General features: G+C 39.0%; 2 protein-coding genes across 6 annotated transcripts in view; one reads left to right on the top strand and one right to left on the bottom strand.

Annotated features, from left to right (window-relative positions):
• NEK4 (NIMA related kinase 4) overlaps window positions 1–13,471 on the top strand; it is a 28,651-nt gene extending 15,180 nt beyond the window's left edge. For 2 of the 5 annotated variants that reach the window (XM_027523410.1, XM_027523412.1), the window contains exons 8-15: window positions 513–662; window positions 1,199–1,348; window positions 2,308–2,374; window positions 3,094–3,200; window positions 4,631–4,719; window positions 7,267–7,472; window positions 7,909–8,042; window positions 11,815–13,471. In XM_027523410.1, coding sequence (XP_027379211.1) covers window positions 513–662; window positions 1,199–1,348; window positions 2,308–2,374; window positions 3,094–3,200; window positions 4,631–4,719; window positions 7,267–7,472; window positions 7,909–8,042; window positions 11,815–11,907 — 996 coding nt within the window. In that variant the 3' untranslated portion in view covers window positions 11,908–13,471. Of the gene's footprint in view, window positions 1–512; window positions 663–1,198; window positions 1,349–2,307; window positions 2,375–3,093; window positions 3,201–4,630; window positions 4,720–6,953; window positions 6,994–7,266; window positions 7,476–7,908; window positions 8,043–11,814 lie in introns of those variants that run through there. The other 3 variants (XM_027523409.1, XM_027523411.1, XR_003507834.1) reach the window with 2 other exon arrangements.
• A 1,822-nt stretch (window positions 13,472–15,293) lies between these two features.
• Window positions 15,294–17,211, bottom strand: SPCS1 (signal peptidase complex subunit 1). Its single transcript, XM_027523407.1, has 4 exons — window positions 16,782–17,211; window positions 16,388–16,447; window positions 16,223–16,309; window positions 15,294–15,788 (listed from the first exon to the last, which is right to left on the bottom strand). Exons 1-4 carry the CDS (start codon window positions 16,815–16,817, stop codon window positions 15,663–15,665), a joined length of 309 nt encoding a protein of 102 aa, XP_027379208.1. The 5' UTR covers window positions 16,818–17,211; the 3' UTR covers window positions 15,294–15,662.

The raw sequence follows: 17,211 nt of genomic DNA, 5'->3' as shown, positions 1-17,211 counted from the left end.
ATCCTCCATTATTCACATGATCAGTATGAAGCATTGTACCCATTTGTAGATGAGGAAACAAAGGTTGAGGGAGATGTGACTCCATCTAAATCCAAACTCGTGGTGTTTTCATGGTGTTTACAGAGGACATCCGCAGAACTAATGTTTACATGGGAAGTATGTGTATATTAAAAACATTTGTTAGTTTTCTGAATAGAACACCTATTAAAAGTTATAAAAGATTTTTTATTGAACATCGGAAGTTTCAGGTTATAACAGAGTAACTGAAAAAATTATTTTTATTTGGGAAAAGAGAAGAAAACCCAGAATACATAGATAACTGATGCCAGCATTTTGTCTTTGCCTATCAACACTGAAAATAAGCATTCATTTTGAGAAAGACAGTTCCTGCTTTCATTTTTAATTTTAAAAATAGATATGGAGGGTTCAGTCATTTAGAAGTTCAAAAGACTATTTCACTATTCTACTTTGGTTTTTTGTTTGTTTGTTTATTTCATTTTTCTGTCTTTAAGGATCAAGTTGGTGGTGAATGTGTTACAGGAAAACAGGACAGAATCCACCCAGCTTTACAGCCACACAGATCTGGGTCTGAACCTTCCCAGTCTCGACAGCGGCGGCAGAAGAAAAGAGAACACGCTGAGCACAGTGGAGAAAAGAGACAGGTCAGCAGAGACCTCATTGGAATAAGTCACTGTGCTGCTGCTTGTGAAACAGATTTTAGGAAGCTCCATTTCTATTTAGAATGATGTGCCAAAAAGGTACATACAAAATCTGAGGAACATACGGAGAAAGGTAGAAAGGCTAAGTATTAATTGTTAAATGTCAGTGAGTTGGAAGCAAAGTAAGAATTGTACCTTCTCCAGCAAGGATGGACCGTTCATTTTGAGAGTTAAAGGAACAGGCCGACAAAGATGAATCTCTGATTCCTCGTATGTCATGTTAATGAATAGTTTCTCCCTCAACTTCTGCATGAGATCGTGTCACCCTCTCATTTCTGGAAGTAACTTTCACAGGTATCCTCTCTGTATGGTTTCTTAAGTGGTCATTCACTTTTGGCTGAGTTTCTTTCCCACCAAAATACAATGTTTTAAAGTTCTGAGGGAATCACTGACAAATACATAAATGTACCCATGGGCGACCTTTGCAGGTGGATAGTATATGAAATTTATAGTCTCTCCCTCTTTGTTAATTATTTAAGTTCCAAGAGACTCCGCCTTGCCTTTTGCCTTCTCTTCCCACTGTTGGAAAAATGGAATGTACATCAACACAAAAAGATGCTGAAAACCAAAGTAGAGTGGTCACTGGATCTGTGAACAGTTCGAGGGGCAGTGAGATAGCATCATCAAAGGTTTGTGAGAGTATATGTTGGATTTTTTAAAAAAACCTTATTATAAAGCTTTTTGGTAAAATAAATCCTGCTTATATTGTGAGGTTTTATATGAAAACATCTTAGGTCTGCTTTTTGCCAAACACTGGAAAGTGCAAATTTGTGATTCTCAACAGAAGCTTTGATTGAACTGGACAGATTCTATCATTCCAAATCTGGTCATGTCTAGTTAATTAAGGAGACCAAGTGGATTCTGAGTGTAGGAAAGCAGAATTCCCATTTCCCCTTAGACAAATGAGTTTTTCCTAGAAATGAGGGCTCTGATCATCCTAGCAAGTAGTTGTAACCCTGATGTGAACTAGTTTCAAATGGCCACTCCAGACTTCCCTTCACGGAAGTAGTCCAGTGGTTAAGAATTAGCCTGCCAATGTGGGGGACATGGATTCGATCCCTGCTCTGGGAAGATTCCACATGCCCCAGGGCAGCTAAGCCTGTGTGCTGCAACTACTGAAGCCCGTGCGCCTCTGTGCCACAACAGCTGAAGCCTGTGGGCCCTAGAACCTGTGGTCTGCAACAAGAGAAGCCACCACAGTGAGAGGCCCGCGAACACGAGTAGAGAGTAGCCCCTGCTCTCTGCAGCCAGAGAAAAGCCCACACAGCAATGAAGGCCCGTCACAGCCAAAGATACATACATATATGAATGAATTTTTAAAAATGAAAAAAAGGGACACTCCTTAAAGGTTTGTGCTGTGCTCTTTCCTGTAGTGCTGGATGATATGTCATATACTGTAGGTGTTATAAGAAGAGTGAATAGGGAAGACTTCCCAGGTGGTCCAGTGGTTAAGACTAGGTCCAGTGCAGGGCGTACAGGCTTGATTCCTGTTCAGGGAACTTAGATCCTGCATGCTGTGTGGCGTGGCCCCTAAAAAGAAAAAAGAGTCGTGAGTAGGAATGGAAGTAACTCTAACTTTCTTTAAAAGGACCGACCATTATCAGCAAGAGAGAGGAGGCGACTGAAACAGTCACAGGAAGAGATCTTCCCCTCAGGTAACATTATTCTGTTTCCTTCATCTAAAGGAGGCTATTGGTGTTGCTCAATTTCCAGTATCAGTAATCCATTTGGGAAACCAATTCAGAAGAATTTTTGAAATTTCCTAGTCAAGCCTTTTAAAAAATGAGCATAGTGTTGGATCTGGAACTTGTGTTATTAAAAGGAAGAAGGATACTAAAAAGAGAGCAAGAGAGCTTTGAATGGCAGTAACGCCTGGGAAATTTCAAACAGGAAAGCAATCAAGTGAGAGTTTAATTTGTTTCCATGTTTAGAGTCTGTTGGTCAAGGAAGTGCTCTCTTCTCAGGAACAGAGAGAGGAAGCCAGGAGAATGGTGCTGCCCTGGGCTGAGGGCTGCGATCATTCCTATTGCTGTTATCTAAAGACAACATATTCTAGCAGTTTCCATTTATTGAAGGCTGACAGTGGCTCAAACATTATGGTAAGCATTTTGAGGGCATTATCTCATTTCATATTTTTCAGCTGAGGAGACTGAGGGTCAGAGGGGTTAAGTAACTTGTCCAAGGTCACGACACTTACAGACCTGGAGCTGAGATTTGAGCTGAGGTGTCCCCAGCACCAGAATGATGATGAATATGCTGTCTGAGTTCCTTTAGGCTGGCCCTTGCTGGGGTATCTTCTGTACCCCAGTACAAAGCACTCTTCTGTTGAGGCCAGTCCACCACAAAGAACTGCTGGGGGTGGTCACTTTTTCAGGCCCTGCAGTGAGGAGAGCTTCTCTGGGTCCAGCGGGACCAGCGAAACCACAGAAAGACCACCTCAGCCCTGCTCGAAGGTCATCTTCCGACTGCAGTGTTGCTCAGGTACATTACGTAGTCCCAAGGGAAAAGGTGGACATGGCCACATCTGGCAAGCCTAATGTGGTAAACCTCATATGTGCCAGCTCTGCTTCTGGAACAGTGCTACTTAAGTTACATCTTTCACACTTTCTCTAATAAGGAAAAGAACCCATCAATAATAATTAAAATAATTTTGTTTCATTAAGGGTTTGAATTTTTCAGGCACTCTTGTAAACACCTGGCAGCCTAGTTAATATCTTTCTTAGGTAGTCTAATACTTCCAAATGGCTTCCACTCGGCAACACTTTGCTTATACTGCTCTGTTAATATACCAAACGACATGGCCAGGTTTTAGTCTCGCAAGCTGCTTCTTCCTTTGTTTCCCGTTTGTGTTGAAGTACCTTAGTTTTTGGCCCAGGGATGATGTAGGAGCACCATCTGGTGGCAGAATGTGTATTTGCAAGGTGTTCAACCCAGATTCACTTTTCTGTGTGATAATTCATACCTTGAGAATAATTATTCAATTTTCTGTATTCCAGTTTTTGACATTATTTCTAGGAGCATATAATTATTTTTTTTAAAAAGGAAACTTCCGGAGGAGCCAGGTTTCAAACACAGGCAACAAGGTCTTAAAATCCATTCATTAGGTCACTATGTTACAATGCCTCTCCATTCCATGAGATGAAAACATCTCTTAAAAAAAAAAAAAAAGGAAACTTCCTGTCCTGTAATGATTTTTTTCCCTTTAACGATAGTCTATGATTTAGTTGTTTCATTAATTAAGATAGTCCTCTCTATTTTCCAAAGTTGTAAACATTTGTGTATAATTATATCTGGTAGGCTGCAGTCCATGGGGTCGCTAAGAGTCGGACATGACTGAGCGACTTCACTTTCACTTTTCACTTTCATGCATTGGAGAAGGAAATGGCAACCCACTCCAGTGCTCTTGCCTGGAGAATCCCAGGGACGGGGAGCCTGGTGGGCTGCTGTCTCTGGGGTCACACAGAGTCGGACACGACTGAAGTGACTTACCATAGCATATCTGGTAATCCTTTTAAGCATTTAACAAAGAGTCTCATATGTGAGCAAACTGAGGTTACTTTTAATTTAAGTGGCATTCTGTCTTGTTTAGATTACTAACGTTCTTTATGGTACCAGCCCTCTGCTTAGAAGTTGAAACACCAGAATTGTTTGTCCCCTCTCGTCTTCATAGCTGAGAGTTTCCAGGAACTTACAAAACTTCACCTTGGTGTTCTTTAGGGCTCGCTTACGAGCGTCATGGGTGAACTAGGACATGATTTGGTGAAGTCACTTCAAGTTTTCCGTCCAGTAGTTCTACTGTTATTGAACCTAGGTGCGCTTTGTGGCTAGACGTTGCGTCTAAGACTGTTTCGTGTATTACATTCTGGTTGTGTTGTCATGTGAAATTTTGTTTTTCCAAACAAAATTAATAGGAAAGGAAGCTCACCCATTGTCTCTCAGAGGATGAGTTAAGTTCCTCTACCAGTTCAACTGATAAATCAGATGGGGATTCCAGGGAAGGGTAAGTTCTTATCTGTTTATCTCCCTTCATAAATTGGTTCTATTTGAATTCATTTTATTTTTAACTTAAACATTTTTTTATTGATGTATAAATTTACAATATTGTGTTAATTTCTGATGTACAGCAAAGTCACTCAGTACATATGTATATTCTTGTTCACGTTCTTTTCCACTGTGGTTCACCACAGGAATAGACTATAGTTCCCTGTGCTAGACAGTAGTAATCCATCCTGTATGTCCATGCTTGTTTATCCATCCTATATGTAATAGTTTACATCTGCTAAGCTCAAATTCCTAGTCCTTCCCTCCCACATCCCTGCCCCTGTGGCAACCACAGGTCTGTTCTGTCTTGGAGTCTGTTTCCGTTTCACAGGTATGTTCATTTGTGTCACATTTTAGGTTTCACAAGTAAGTGATGTCATATGGTTCTTGTCTTTCTCTTTTGACTTACTTCACTTAGTATGATAAGCCATTTATATTGCTTCAGATGGCATTATTTCATTCTTTTTAATGGCTCAGTAACTATCTTGCATCTTCTTTGTCTGTTCATCTCTCATTGGACATCTAGATTGTCTCCATGCATTGGCTATTGTAAACAGTGCTGCTTTGAACATAAGGGTACATGTGTCTTTTTGAATTATAGTTTTCTCTAGGTATATGCCTAGGAATAGGATTGTTGGATCATATGGCAACTCTATTTTTAATTTTTTGAGGAACCTCCATACTGTTTTCCACAGTGGCTGCACCAGTTTACCTTCCTACCAACAGTGTAAGAGAGTTCCCTTTTCTCTACACCCTCTCCAACATTTATTATATGTAGACTTTTTAATGATGGCCATTCTGACTGGTGTTAGGTAGTATCATAGTTTTGTTTTCATTTCTGTAATAATTAGTGATGATGAACATCTTTTCATATGCCTGTTGATCATCTGTATCCCATCTTTAAAGAAATGTCTGTTTCGGTTTTCTACCCATTTTTATATTGGTTTTTTTTTTTTGTTGTTGTTGTTATTTAATTGTATGAGCCGTTTATGTATTTTGGAAATTAATCCCTTGTTGGTCACATTGTTTGTAAATATTCCCCCTAATCTGTAGGTTATCTGTTCTTTTTTTATGGTTTCCTTTGCTGTGCAAAAGCTTATAAGTTTGCTCAAATCCCATTTGTTTGTGAATTCATTTTAAATGTACATTTATAACAGCATTCAGACCTATAGTACTGTCATTAATAACGTTGTAAATGGTTTTGGTATATGCTGGGACTAAAGTTCTCTTTCAATGAACACATCTGATTTTCATTCAGAATTCTTATGTCTTTTTAGATCTGTGGCTTTAGTTTTTATCAATTTGGCCATTATTTTCATCAGTTTGGCCATTATTCCTTCAAATATTTTTTTGGATCCCCTCTTTCCCTCCTGAGGATCCTACATGTATATTAGAGTTGGCGATGGACTGGGAGGCCTGGCGTGCTGCAGTCCATGGGGTGGCAAAGAGGCAGACACGACTGAGTGACTGAACTGAACTGAACTGAAAGTTATCCCACAGATCACTGATGATGTTCATCTTTTTTTTAGACTTTTTTTTCTCTATCCCCTGCACCCCCCGCCTCTTTTTTTTTTTTTTTTTTTCCGGTCATGCCGCTTGGCTTGTGGGATCTAAGTTCCCTGACCAGGGATTGAACCTGCACCCTTGGCAGTGAAAGCACAGTGTCCTAACCACCGGACTGCCAGGAATTCCCATCTGTTCCATTTTTTATAGATTCTATTGCTCTCTCTTTAAGTTTACTAATCTTTTCTTCTGCGGTATCTAATTTGTTAATCCCATCCGATGTATTGAACACATTGTACTTATCATTTGTAGTTCAGTTTGGGTCTTATCTTCATTGCCTTTCCTTAACATGCTAATGCTTCCTCTGTGTTGGTCATATGGAATAAATTTTTAATAACCTCTTTAATGTCCTTTGTTTACTAATTGTCACATGTGTCACTTTTGGATCTGTTTCTATTAATTTTGTGCTGTTTTCCTGCTTTGTATATCTGGTATTTTTGACTCGGTTCCAGACATTGTTAATCTTATCCCATTAGGTGCTGATATTTTTATCTTCCTTTAAATATTCTTGAACTTTGTGCTTGTATATAGTTAAATTACTTAGAAATAGTTGGGCAGAATTTATACACAGAAACAGGGGCCTTCTCTTTCTGGCTCTCTCCTTTCCAAGACTCCTTACTTACTTTCTAGGGGCAGTGGTGGTCTTGAACTCTGGTACGTGGTTCTGCAGGTAAGAAAGACTGTGGGGTTTTTTTTTGTACTTTAGCTCCCTATGGCCTGTCCTTAGGCTAGAAGTATTAACTCCCCTCCAGAATCTGTTTGTAAATTTTATACATTCTCCATTGCCCTCATAGTTAACTTTTGTATTTTGTCCAGAGTTTATACTTATTTGTGGAGGGGTCTGTCTGTAAGAACTTACTTGTTCATTGGGAAGCCGAACTTCTTAATTTCCAGTGAAAAATTGTCATGAAGCAGTTTTTTTTTTTTTTCCTTTTCTTCCCAGTAAAGGTCATACAAATGAAATGACTGACTTGGTACAATTGATGACTCAGACTCTGAAGTTGGACTCTAAAGAGAGCTATGAAGATCTCCCAGTACCAGATCCAGTGTCAGAATTTAAACTTCATCGGAAGTATCGGGACACGCTAATACTTCATGGGAAAGTTGCAGAAGAGGCAGAGGAACTCCATTTTAAAGAGCTACCTTCAGGTGGTCAGTTTATTGTTTTACACCAAACTGGAGAACGTATGTTTACTGGAGAAATGTATCAAACTAAGGATCTAATGTTTTCAAATTTGTTTTTTTAATTATTTCCTTTGGATATTTCCATAAAAATATATCTTATTTTATGTAATAGTTGTGTTCCTGAAAAGTTGCATGAAATTTTATTTTTAACAATAAATGTAAATAAATACACATTTGGAATTTTTCATTTTCTTCAAATTAGACAATTGCAGTTTTTAGTTTTAGGAGATGGTAATGAGATATGAAGCTTAAGTTCAGTCATTAAAAATACATGAAGTCATTAAACCAAACTCTTATCAAAGTGAAAAGAATCTTAACATGACAAGATTTTTTAAAAAAATCATTGTGTTCTTGCTGAAGTGGTGAAAGTTCATTTTTCCCTGTTGTTGTTGCTTTTTAGCGATCATGCCAGGTTCTGAAAAAATCAGAAGAATAGTTGAAGTCTTAAGAGCTGATGTAATTCGGGGCCTGGGGATTCAGCTTTTAGAGCAGGTGTATGATATTTTGGAAGAGGAGGATGAATTGGAAAGAGAGGTGAGTATCCAAACTGTAGCTGTGCCAGCTGCTTACGCTATGGGATTTTTCTACTGGCCTTTAGGATTATAATTAACATACCATACATTTTACCCATTTACCACTGCAGTCAATGTTAGAACATTTAATTACTCCCGGAAGAGCCCCTGTACCCACTGGTAGTCGTTCCCCATTGTCCTCTAGGCCCTTCACCTCTAAACAACCATTCATATTTCTCTCTCTGTAGATTTGCCTATTCTGGACATTTCATTTAAGTAGAATTGTAAAAAGCTATGTGGTCTTTTGTGCTTGATTTCTTTCATTTAGCATATGTTTTCAAGATTCACCATGTTATAGCACACGGAAAACTCCTTCTTTTATATGGCCGAACGTGGCTGTGCCACATCACCAGGCGATGGACAGTTAGATTGTTTCCACTTATTGGCTATTGTGAATAATGTTATGAACATTTGTGTACAAGTTTTTGCGTGGACATATGTTTTCATTTTTCTTGGGTATCTCCCTAGGGGTGGAAATTGCTGAATCATATTGCCCTGGCTAGAACCTCCACTACAATGTTGAATAGAAGTGGTGAGAGTAAACATCCTTATCTTGTTTCTGATCTTAGATGCAGCAGTCTTTATTAATTATGATGTTAACTATCAGTTTTTAGATATTCTTTTTCAGGTTGAAGAAGATCCCCCCCCCCCTTTTTTAAGGATTTAATTTTATTTTGTTTTATTCTCTATGGTATTTTATTTTATATTTTTGGGGTGAAGGTCCTGTCTATTTCTGGTTTGCTGAGTGTTTTTATCGTGAAAAGGTGTAAGGTTTGTCAAATGCTTTGTATTTAGGTGATCATGTTTGTGTTTTTTTTTTTTTTTTTTTTATGTGGTGTTACATTAATTTGTTTTTGGATGTTAAACCATCCTTATATTCCTGAGATAAGTCCCACTTGGTCATGGTCTGTACTGCTTCTTAGATGTTGCTAGAGTCATGTTTCTAGTATTTTGTTGAGCGTTTTTTGTGTTGGTGTTCACATGATATTGATCTTCAGTTTTCTTTCCTCGTGATATTTTTTATTGGTTTTGTTATCAGGGCAGTACTTGCCTCAGAATGAGCTGGGGCGTGTTCCCTCATCTTTTGGGGGAAGAATTAGTGAAGAACTGGTGTTAATTCTTTTTGAAATGTTTGCGATAGAATTAATTCACCAATGAAAGTATCTGGGATCTGGGCCTGGGCTTTTCTTATATATATGAATATATATATGGGCTTCCCTGGTGGCTCAGATAGTAAAGAATCTGCCTGCAATGCGGGAAACCTGGGTTTGATCCCTGGGTTGGGAAGATCCCCTGGAGGAGGGCATGGCAACCCACTCTAGTATTCTTGCCTGGAGAATTCCCATGGAGGAGAATTCCGAGAGGAGCCTGGTGGGCTACAATCTATGGGTTTGTAAAGAGTCTGACATAACTGAGTGACTAAACACATACGTGTTTAGTGTTTAGTCACATATGTGTGTGTGTGTGTGTATGTATATACACACACACACACACATATATACGTATATATATATACACATGTATATATATATATATATATCTTTTGGCCATCTTGCATGGCATGTGGGATCTTAGTTCCCCAACCAGGGACTGAACCCTCACACCCTGCATTGGCATTGTGGATGGAGTCTTAACTACTGGACCACCGGGGAAGTCCTTGGGCTTTTCTTTGTGAGTAGTTTTTTGTTAGTGAATTCAGTGCCTTACTATATTCAGATTGTTCTTCTGTTTCTAAAATCTGTGTCTTTCTAGGAATTTGTCCATTTCATCTAAGTTATCCATCAGTTCAGTCGCTCAGTCCTGTCCGACTCTTTGCGACCCCATGAATCGCAGCACACTAGGCATCCCTATCCATCACCAACTCCCGGAGTTCACTCAAACTCATATCCATCAAGTCGGTGATGGCATCCAGCCATCTCATCCTCTGTCTTCCCCTTCTCCTCCTGCCCCCAATTCCTCCCAGCATCAGAGTCTTTTCCAATGACTCAACTCTTTGCATGAAGTGGCCAAAGTATTGGAGTTTCAGCTTTAGCATCAGTCCTTCCAAAGAACACCCAGGACTGATCTCCTTTAGAATGGACTGGTTGGATCTCCTTGCAGTCCAAGGGACTCTCAAGAGTCTTTTCCAACACCACAGTTCAAAAGCAAAGTTATTCATAATTGGCAATTATTAATAGAAATCCTTTTTAATCTTTTTTATTTCTATAAGGTTGGTTGTTTAGGAGTCTGTTGTTTAATTTCCGTAAATATGTTACATTTCTCTATAGGTTTAACAGTGCATTATACACATGCTGGTTTTTTAATCATATGCACGTAACTTCAAATTTATCATTTTAACCATTTTTAAGTATTTGGTTCAATGCTGCAGTCCATGGGGTCACAAAGAGTCACACACGACTGAGGACTGAACTGAACTCAGTGGCCTTAAGTATGTTTTACAGAATTGTGCGAACATTACCCATCCATTTCTAGAACTACTTTCATTTTGCAAAACTGAAACTCTGTACGAATTAAGCAAAAACTCCCCATTTTCCCTACCAGCTCCTGGGAGCCACCATTCTTACATCTGTGTCTATGAATTTAACTAAGCCTTGATACAAAGCCTAAACGTAGCATCTAGAAAAAGTAAAACTCGCCTATAAAGAAAACTTCAGGCCCAGATGGCTTTGCTGGTGAATTCTTCCAATCATCTAAGGAAGAAATAACACAAATCCTACACAAATTCTTTAGAAAACAGAAAAAGAAGGGACATTTTCCATTTCTCCAGAAAACCAGAACTGTGATATCAAAACCCAACAAGGACACTAACATGAAACAAACATAAAACCAGTATCTCTCATGAACATCTTAATCATCTAGTATTTTGTTGAAGATTTTTGCATCAATGGTCATAAGGGATATACGTTTATATTTTTCTTTTCCTGTAGTCTCCCTGTCTGGCCCTAGCACCAGGGCAATGCTGGCCTCATGAATGAGCCAGGAAGTGCTCCCTCCTCCTTAACTCTCGGAAGAATTTGAGAAGGACTGAAAACAGTTCCTGGCCACGTTTGGCAGAATTCAGCAGCAAAGTTCCAGCACCTTTCCTTGTTAGCAGATTTAGATTACTAATTCAGTTTCCTTGCTAGTTATGGTATATTCAGATTTTCTTTTTCTTAGTACTTCAGTTTCGATAGGTTTTATGTTTCTTGGAATTTGTCCAAGATTATGCAACTTGTTGGTGTTCATGGTATTCCCTTAGAATCCTTTTCATTTTTTTTCATTAGAGTGGTGGTAATGTCCCAAATCCATTTCAGATTTTAGTAATTTGAGTCTTTTTTTTCCTTAGTATAGCTAAAGGTTTGTCAATTTTGTTCATCTTCTGAGAACCAACTTGTCGTTTCATTGATTTTTCTCTAATTTTCTGTTCTCTGTTATATTCTTCTCAGCTCTAATCTTTATTATTTCCTTCCTTTGGCTACTTTTAGGTTTAATTTGTTCTTTTTCTACTACTTTAGCTTATAAAGTTAGGTCGTTGACATGAAATCTTTTTCTAACATAAGCATTTATAGCTATAAATTATTTCCTCAGCATTGCTTTTGGTGCATCGCATAAGTTTTGGTATTTTCTCATTTTCATTTGTCTCTAAATATCTTAAGTTTTTTTTTGTGATTTTTTCCCCCCTTTGGTGCACTGGAGTATGTTGTTTAATTTCTACTATATACTGATTTTTTTTTTTTTTAATGTTTCCCAAATAGGTACATTTGCAGGAGCACATGGGTGAAAAGTACGTGACTTACAGTGTGAAAGCTCGCCAGTTAAAATTTTTTGAAGAAAATGTGAATTTTTGAGAATTTATCTAATATGCTGCCAGAATAAAACTATTTTCAAAGGTTTTTGGCTTAAACAAATACAAACAAACCTATATCAATGATTGGAGGCCATTCACCATCCTTTTATCTTGTTGGCTTTTTAACTAGAAAAAGATTGGACAAAACAGTAATATTGAAGCAAGCTTACAAAAGAAAAAAAAAAAAAACCTTGGCTATCTTATTCTCTTTATGAGGGAAAAAAAAATCTATTTTAAGACATTTGTTTGATTACTGTTTACTGAGCCTTAAACCAACATACCTAGAACTATTTTTTAAGGTACTTATGAGCTTGAATACTGAGACAAAACATACTGGATTGGAAGTTCTACATTATACGACAGTGATAAAAGCAATAGGGGAAAAAATGACATATCCAGTGATATTACTTTTTACTATTAATAACTAAGTAGCAGTTGATAAATTATTTTTTTATAATTCTGGGAGTACATTTAAAGATATGAAGTTATATATAGTACCTTAGCAATTGAATTTTTTTAGCATGTTAATATAATTTAACATTATATTTCCATTTAATATGGACCTCATTCAAGGTATACAAGAATTGAAAGTAGGAGATATTTTGGGCTTGTAAATCAATATGTTTTTGCAGACTGGGTTTTTTTTTTTTTTAAGATTCATTTTTCCATCAGCAGAAACATCTGTTAAACACTTAATACCTTTTCTATTTCAGCGATTTTTAAGTAATAATGTCCAGATCCTTTTAGTTATGTTGGACAGATTTGTCTCCTGAAATTTGTCTTCTTACACATCAAGATATCGATTGTTTTCCCTTATTTGAAATGTATAATTCATAATGCCTATCTAGCAAGTAGCTTTTATAAAATAAAAGTTTTGATTAGTATATGCAGAACTCTATACCTTTTTTGAAAATTACACACACACATAAAATAATAAAATGTTCCCTTTCTAGTCCCCTAAAAGACTTTTATTTAGTTTTTATTATGTGCCAGGTACTAGGTTCATGGCCTAATTTCTGAAGCTTCTTAATTTTAATTTGAAGGGTTTGTTGTAACACAACTCTAAAACCATCTGATCCCAGTGCCCAACTGGGTTCAAATTTTTGGCAAACTGTGGGTCTTTCTGAGCTATTTACCATTTCTTGCATGTTTTAGAGATCCATAATCTTTCTTGGGAAGTCAACTTTAGTTTTACTGAAGTTTTCTAACTTATTTGTGTAAAGTTACATATATTCCCTCATACATTTTTAGTCCCATTCTATATATTTTTAAGTCAGTTTTAATGCTTCTGTTGTTTTGTGGTTTTTTTCTTGAGTGCCTAATCATTTTTCAGCTTTAATTTTAAAACACATTTTTAAGACTAAATTTTCCTTTCAGCATGTCTTTGGCCACATTTGAGAGACTTTTGATGTTTTATTTGACATTAGTTTGTAAATAGTCAAGAATTTATGTTTTGACTTTCTCTTGTAAAAGTACTTTTTTAATTTCCATGTATTTCCAAAGCCAAGAAATTTCCTCCTTGCCCCAGCTACATTGCAGTGTTAGTAAATATGACCTGCACAAACCTCTATTTCTTGGAATCGTTTTTTCCTGTAGCTCAGTACATGATCCATTATTGGAATGGCCCTACGTGCATTCAGTAAAGGTGAATTCTCTTATGCATCGGCAGAATCACTTCTCCACTAAATAGTGGAAATGTTCTACATCTGCTCTAATATGGTAGCCACTAGTCATATAAAACCTGTTGAGTCTTTGCCATGTGGCTGGCTGAGAAACTCAATTTAAAAAAAAAATTTATTTTTGGATGTGCCATGCTGCATATAGGATCTTAATTCCCAACTAGGGATCAAACCCACTCCCCCTGCATTGGAAATAGAGTGTTAAGCACTAGATGGCCAGGGAAGTCCTGAGGAACCCAATTTTTAATTAAACTTAAGACACACATGCCTAGTAGCACCATACTGGACAGAACAGCTCTGTATTCATTTAGTAAATATGATGGAGTGCCTGTGTGTCATGTACTCTTGTACTAAGCAAAAAGCAGTGAGCCCAAGAAGGTTCCTGGTGCCGTGGAGCTCATGTTCTGGGGTGGATGATTAACAAATATATACTGAGATATATTAAATACCATGAAAATAAATATAGAATGATGGGGCATACCCAAACTTTTGATAGGACAGTAGGAAATGCTTCTTTATAGTGACATCTGTGTAGGGCTTCCCAGGTGGCGCTAGTCGTAAAGAACCTGCCTGCCAATGCAGGAGATGTGGGTTCGATCCCTGGGTCGGGAAGATCCCCTAGAGGAGGGCATGGCAACCCACTCCAGTATTCTTGCCTGGAGAATTCCATGGAGAGAGGAGCCTGGCAGCCTACAGTCCATAGGGTCACAGAGTCAGATACGACTGAAGTGACTTAGCATTCACGCACTGGGTAGGGACCTGAATGAAAGGAGAGAACAAGTCATGTATACCTAAGGGACGGTGTCCCAGGCATGTGGAACAAGTACAAAAGTCTTCATATTGCCTTGATCTATCAAAATCTGAAAGGTAGAGTGTTGGTCTCCTACCAAGAGTGCAGCTTTGCCAAATCCTGTATATGTAAGTCTTTATTTATTTCACATCTTACTCAATGCATGATTCATTCACTGACATCTTGCAGCTATGAAATGTCCCTCTTTGCCCCATTTAATGCTTTCTGATATTAAATTTCTGACTTTTTCACTACTACCACTCCTTTCTGCTTGCATTTGCCTAATACATCCTTGCTCCTGTTTTCAACCTTTGGGTGTCATTTTGAGAACATGAGGTAACATGATTTTCAACCCTATTGGGAGCTCTTAACTTTGTAATCACATTTTTTATAGATATGCTTGGTCTTATTTCTGCTGTCTTTTACTTTTCTTCCCCCTTTTAAAAACCCTTTCCTGACTTCTGGTGTATTAAGATCTTCACTCCCTTTTTTAAAAACTCAGTTTGGAAGTCCTATATTCTGGTATCAAGAAGAAGAATATGACTTGTAATAACCCTTGCACTCCCATTCCTCACACAAGACTGTTAGAACATTTTTCTCTTCAGCCCTCTGGAAAATTTAAAAGTAATTTATAGCTTCTCAGGTTTTCATTTTGAACTGCCTTAGGTAAAGCATGGATTAAATGTTTTCTGTTTGGCAACAGCCTTATTTTACTGGTATCAAAATATTACTTTACCACAAAATTTCCATCAGTAAGTTTTTTCACAAGTACTTGCTGTTGTTAAAAAAACATACACTAGGACCTTGTAGCTTCAGAAGACAGAAATGGTTCTTGCTGACACTTTCAGAACCATGAACTTCTAACTTTGGCTTTTACTCGTAGTCATGTTTGCAGAACAATGAACAAAAGACTCTATAGACATTGAATTGCACTGAGTTTTAATTGAAAACATTAAAACAGCCTGACTACCCATAATGCATTATAAAACTTGATAGTTAAATTGTACTGTCATTTATGAAGCTTTTACTCATTATTTTGTAGACCTGAAAGAAACTTTGCATACCTCTGTTTTCTGTTCTCCATTTCAGAGGAAGATTGTGAGGAGAAGGTCTAAAATATTTAGAAATCAAAACCCAAAAGAGAAATGAAATATGGAGAAAACAAAATCTATACACAGCTGAGCATGGGTGGTTTTTAGCTTATGTTTTATATATGAAAACAATTTAGCTCATGTCACACAAAACAAAAGCAGGTACAACAGTAAAGCTGAATCATGAAAACCCCGATCAATTATTTTTAGCATGTCTCTTAACTTTTCGTTCCCCTGGTTTCTTGTCTTCTGTGCTTGAGTCTTGAACAGGTAACCACTTGAGGGGGTGCCGGCGATAAATGGGCCATGGAGGAAGTGTCAGCTGGGTCAGAACAGAAAATCAATCAACTATGGCCATTAGAAGCTTGAAAGAGTATTCTGTATCATGCCTGGTTCCCAAATGACTCTTTTGCTACAGGTAAAAACAAGGAAACCCACATTCCTATGAAAACTCTGTGCCATCACCCAGACAAGATACTTTAAGAACAAGCCTCATTGTTTACACATGGCTTTAAGAGCTAAAAGAAAGGTGAGGAGGGAGCAATGTGAAGACCATAAGGTCTTAAGTTCTAGCTTTGACTTTTAAGATTACTGCTTGGAGCAACTGCCAAAAGAAATAAGCTTTATGCAACTTAACCTCATCTGATGCTATCTGGCATTGAAACGTTGTGTGGATTCTCAGTACTACATCCAAACAAAATAACCCAATTCAGAAAACCTAACTTGCCACTAACATCCAAGCCATAAATATCTTACCAAACACGAAAAAGCAAATCCAGCCATAACTATATAGACAGTCCACCCGAACTGTTCAGCCAGGTACCCGTAGATAAATCCAACTATCTAAAGGCAAAGAAAGTATATTAAACACAGTCAAGCTGGGGGTGAGGGTGGAAAAGATTATGTAAAATCAATACTTACTGCAGAAAAAAGGATAATTCCCTGAAACATCTGTTCAGCTAGCTTCTGGCCCTTGTAATCCTAGAGGTGAAGAAGGGCAAAGCAGGAGTTGGTTCCACCACCGAAGAGGTACATTACTGCAAGGGCCTCACATTTTTGGCACCAGGGCATTGCCAACATATGGGGCTCCCCCAAGAAACTAAGCAAGGAATGCCATTCTGGGTTTCCCGGGGGAACCGAAGCATCCTTACGGAGCCCAGGGAGGGGCACCCTTGGGGGGAAGAGAGAAGGGCACCAGGTAGGTACAACTCGGCACCCGCGCCCTACGGGGTAGGTCTCGGACAAGGGTTACGGAGCTGCCAGGCTCGCGAGCTGCGTGCAGGGATCACAGGGCCCTGGCGGGCAGCGGCCTCACCATTTGCGTGGGCAGTGAGCTCAGATGCTCCAACATGTCTGGTTCTGAAGGCGGGCGGCAGAGCGAGGGCAGCCGGGACTCAGGGATGCTAGGGCCCGGGGTCAGCTTCTGCTGACGGGTCCAGTTCCGCGGGCCTGCGGAGTCGAGGGTTGCGATGGCCGCGGTCCCGGAAGCGGATGTCTCCCACAGACCCGGTCGGCCCGAGGCCCCTCCCCGTGCCCTCGCTAGGCGACCTGTGCTTTCGCAGTTGGCCGTCGGCCGGCGCCCTCTCCGCGGGGGCTGAGATGCTGACGGCGGCAGCCGAGTCGAGGCATCACGCGCCCGTGAAGGGCTCGCCGTCAGCGCTGTTGGGTGCTGGGAGCCGCGGTCCCGGTCCCCCAAAACTGTCCTCGGCTGGGCGGGCGCTGCTGAAGTGCGGCCTGCGCGCGCC

This window comes from Bos indicus x Bos taurus, chromosome 22 (assembly GCF_003369695.1).
Source record: "Bos indicus x Bos taurus breed Angus x Brahman F1 hybrid chromosome 22, Bos_hybrid_MaternalHap_v2.0, whole genome shotgun sequence".
Taxonomy (NCBI): Eukaryota; Metazoa; Chordata; class Mammalia; order Artiodactyla; family Bovidae; genus Bos; species Bos indicus x Bos taurus.
This window is presented reverse-complemented; position numbering and strand designations above follow the sequence as displayed.